A 4,070-nucleotide genomic window follows, 5' to 3' on the forward strand; every position below is an offset into this window, starting at 1 on the left:
GGGGTTTATCCCCCTTCCCGGGGGGGCTCCGCTTCTCCCTGCTCCCCCAGCGGGGAGGGTGGGTCCGGACTGAGCATCCTTGCACCGATTCACTTTTCCCCCTGCAATAAATTGGGATAACCAGAGAGGTGAGCCATTGTCTGCGGGGAAGGGCGGTGGGGCTGAACCCCCCAAATCCCAGGCAGCAGCCGGGGGCACCCCCATGCTCAGTGGGTGGGAGGATGGGTGTGCGCAGTGGATTTTTAGCTGGTGGTGGTCGGGCGTCACTGGGGGTGGGCATCCTCCCAAAAACCACCACTGGCCCCTGACACCTTGGGCCGCCCCAGCCCCATCGTACCAAGGCATCTGGAGGGAGTAAAGGTCAGCGAAGAGTGGAAAAACCCCAAAGTGCCGGTGAACCTTCTGCCCCCGCAGCTCCTGCATGCACAGGAGCTTTCATGCCTCCGGGTTGTGGCAAGTTTCTCAACAGAGCAGGCGGGGGCGGGGCTCACCCCAGCCCAGGCTCTCTGGCCCAGCTGGAGCTCGTCAGCCTGTGGTTTGCTGAGGAAAGGCGAAGGGGAACACCTCCCTGCTGGGGTATCGCCGCGCTCGGCAACATCGCTGTCCTTGCCAGATCGGGAACCCACCCTGCAACCTCCGACCCAGCTGCCCCGAGCCTTTGCTCAGGGATGGCTGTAGCAAACCAGTCCCCGTCCCACTGGGGGCAAGGGTTTGCTTTGGATCCCCAAATTCCCCAGTTACGCTCCATTTCCAGCCTGTTCTTGAGTTTCCAAGATTGCAGTTTTTTGGCAAGGCAGTCTCGTCAGGTTGTTTCATGCCCAAAGAGATGCAAGCCGGATCCAACTCCTAAAAAGCAGCAGCGCTATGAGGGGAGCTCTCCCACAGGAATAAATCCTGTCCACGCATTTATTTAAATGTGGATGGAGATCTCTGTGCTTCCCCAGCTCCTGGCTTTGCCTGCGGGGTTTGGACACGCAGCCAATTTTGCTGGCATATGGACAGATGGATGGGCAGGGAGGGCATGTTCCTGCCTGCAAAACACCTGAACGCCTGAGACGGCGTGACCCACCTCACCGGGAACTAGGCCCTGGGGACAAATCAGGGACATTTTATCCAAAGTTGCAAACAGGCAAGCTGCTCCCCCTGCCCAGCTGCCATCTCTCCTGCCCTCCCTGCTCCCTCCTGGCTCACATTCACCTACGGGAAGCAGGTAAGGAGGAGCATTTCACCACCACCAGCACCTTTAAGCCCTTTTCCCTGAAGCACGGTATCGGCTGCACTCGTGCTTTCCAACCCTGCGAACTTTGGACCCGTATTTGGGTGCCTTGGGGGGGCATGACCAAAGCCTGACCATCACATTATGCTAGCGAGCCCCGCACTGGAGACATCCAGGGGGGTGACCCCCAGAATGGGACAGGGTGATGTTCAAAACCCCCGGGATGTGGGTTGGGATTTCCTCCCTGCATTTGCCTCTGCGGGTGGAGGGGGAAGCTGTGATTTCCTCCCCCCGCAATCTCTGTGTTTACTGGGGGGGTGCTGAGCACAGCACAGCTCATCACAGGCGTCTGGGGACTGTCCCCAGATGGGCTGCATCCCCATCCCCGCTCACCCCTTCCCTGCACTCCTCTCGCCACAGCGCCAGGACCAGGTCGCTCCGGGTCCCTTCCCTAATGATGTTCCCCGGCCTGCTGCAGCCCCAGGCGCCTCTCCGCACCTCCATCTTCCACGCGGGGAAGGGAAAATAACAAATCCCCTGCCCAAGCTGCAGGCAAAGCTTTGCAGGTAATGGGGAGACCCTGGCCACGGTCCAGGGGCTTGACCTGTTTCAGGGTGCCCCAGCCTCGCAAACGGAGGGGCCTGCGTGGGAGGGTGTGGGAGGTCTGGAGAAGCTCGGTGTCCCTGCAAGCCCCTGGGAGATGGAGGCAAGCCACAAAGACGCTCTCCAAAAATCACAGCGTGGGGGTTTCGCAGCTGGCATCTCCAGCATTTCCATCCCGGCTGGCAGGTGGAAAGGTTTCCCGGGAAGAGTCCTGCGAGCCCTGCTCCCCCTTCCTGCCTCCTTCAAACCCTCACGTAGCCCCCCAAGCAGGGCTTCCCCGTGCCGCTGTGCAACAGAGAGCCGGGGAAAAAAAAAACAGGGAGAGGGACAGAAAGGAGCCTGAAAGCCCAGCCAGCAAAGGCCCTGCAAGCTTTTACACCCCAGGAAGAGTGCCACCAGCTTGGTGCGGGCAGCTGCCCACTGCCGGCGCTGACCTGAGCCCCCCAGGGCCGGCTGTGCCCCTCCACGCTCCCTGCGCTGCCAGCCGGCCCCCAAAATCCCCGCGGGAGGCAGGTGCCACCTCCCAGGATGCCAGCAAGCGCATATTCACACAAGTGTGAAGAAAAGGTCACACAGTGGTTAGCTAAGCTTCACAGCAAACACAGCCTATTTAGGAACCACGCAATGGTATATAAAGACTTGACTTAAATTATCAACAGCTACAGCAGTGATGTAAATTTGTGACTTCTGGAATGACTGTTAATTCTTAGCTGATTTAAACAGGAATAAGCTGCTGTTCTTCCTGGACTCAGATGAGATAGGAAATACCAGCACACCTTGGGCAAATAGTGTTCGCTCTAAAAAGAGGACTATTTGTTTCTCAGGTCAAAACCAAGCATAAATACGGCACACCTTAATTAAGGTACCTTCCTCTACATTTAGACAGTTATACCCACAGCTTTTAAGAAATTAGTTTCTACTTTTTTTTTTAATAACGTGTCTTTCTGATGAGCAACACAGGCACCTTCAGGCCCATGCGTATTGAAATGTCCACAATGCGCACGGTGCACGGCATCCCCGTGGTCAGCGCCTTCACCCACGACTGGGAGCAGGTCAACACCTTCCAGACCCCCCCCAAGGACATTGTGGTGGTCACCTTCCCCAAATCCGGTGAGCGTCCCCAGGCACTGGAGAGGGGCCGCGCTCAGGAAGGCAGGCACCAGCCTGCAGCCCCCCGGGCTGGGATTTGGGGGGATGCCAAAAGGTAATGCTGGCAGACGGTGTCCCTCTGGTGCCCGAGGTGGGGCTCTGGTGAGAATGGCACCAGCCGGACACCCGAATTTTCCTCACCCAGGCACCACCTGGGTCAGCGAGATCATGGACACGATCCTGAAAGGTGGCGACCATGAAAAATGCAAGCGGGATGCCATTGTGAACCACGAGTTTGCCCATGCTGGAGTTCGCCACCCCCAGGAAGATGCTGGCAGGTAGCAGGGTGGCAGGGGGTGGTGGGCAGCAGTGGGTGCCGGACGGGGGGCAGGCTTGGTTTTGGCGGGGGGCACCCCGCCAGCGGTGGGAGCGCTCCTGGGGGAAATCTTCGCAGGCACGGAGCAGCTGGAGGCCGTGGCGTGGCCTTGCATCATCAAGACCCACATCCCACCTCACATCTCGCCCAAATCCTTCTGGGAAAACTGCTGCAAGGTAACAGGCTGGAGGGGACACACCTGGAGGGACCCAGCAGAGACAAGGGGGGGACCTGCTCCGCCAGGACCTTGCAAGTCCCCATGTGGCACCAAGCTCTCCGCAGATGATCTACGTGGGGCACAACGTCAAGGACATGGCTGACTCCTTCTACCACTTTGACCTGATGAACAAGCTGCACCTGCACCCTGGGACATGGGCCTGGTACCTGGAGGACATGGTCAGCAGCGGTGGGACAGGCACCTGTGGGTGCACGTGGGGACCCTGTGGGGTGCCATCACCCACTGACACCCCCCGGCTGCTCTCCCCATGCAGTGGCATATGGCTCTTGGTATGACCACATCAGGGACTACTGGGAGTGCAGGAAGGAACACCCCATCCTCTACCTCTTCTACGAGGACTTGAAAGAGGTGAGGGACCAGGGTGGATGGTGGTGTGAGGTCTGGGGGGGTGGCAAGAGTGGGGAGTATCGGCCTGCGTCGCCCAGGACCTCTGCCGGGAGATTGCCAAGGTGGCCCAGTTCCTGGGGCGGGAGCTGCCGGAGGTGGTGCTGGACGCCATCACCCGACACACGTCCTTTGAGGGGACAACCCCACCACCAACTACACCA

The 4,070-nt window shown here is 59.2% G+C and overlaps 1 protein-coding gene across 1 annotated transcript; it reads left to right on the forward strand.

The window, feature by feature from the left end:
• Positions 1-2,814: 2,814 nt before the first annotated feature.
• LOC104074568 (sulfotransferase family cytosolic 1B member 1-like) lies at positions 2,815-4,066 on the forward strand (the record flags this gene model as incomplete). The annotated part of the gene is given in 8 exon segments (XM_009574726.1): positions 2,815-2,929; positions 3,114-3,202; positions 3,204-3,246; positions 3,363-3,460; positions 3,567-3,690; positions 3,776-3,870; positions 3,948-4,041; positions 4,044-4,066. Coding segments are annotated over 8 exon segments (681 nt in total), but the record flags the coding sequence as incomplete, so codon positions are not given.
• Between the last annotated feature and the right edge of the window lie 4 nt (positions 4,067-4,070).

The sequence above is a fragment of the Fulmarus glacialis genome, unplaced genomic scaffold (assembly GCF_000690835.1).
Source record: "Fulmarus glacialis isolate BGI_N327 unplaced genomic scaffold, ASM69083v1 scaffold15113, whole genome shotgun sequence".
In the NCBI taxonomy this organism is placed as follows: Eukaryota; Metazoa; Chordata; class Aves; order Procellariiformes; family Procellariidae; genus Fulmarus; species Fulmarus glacialis.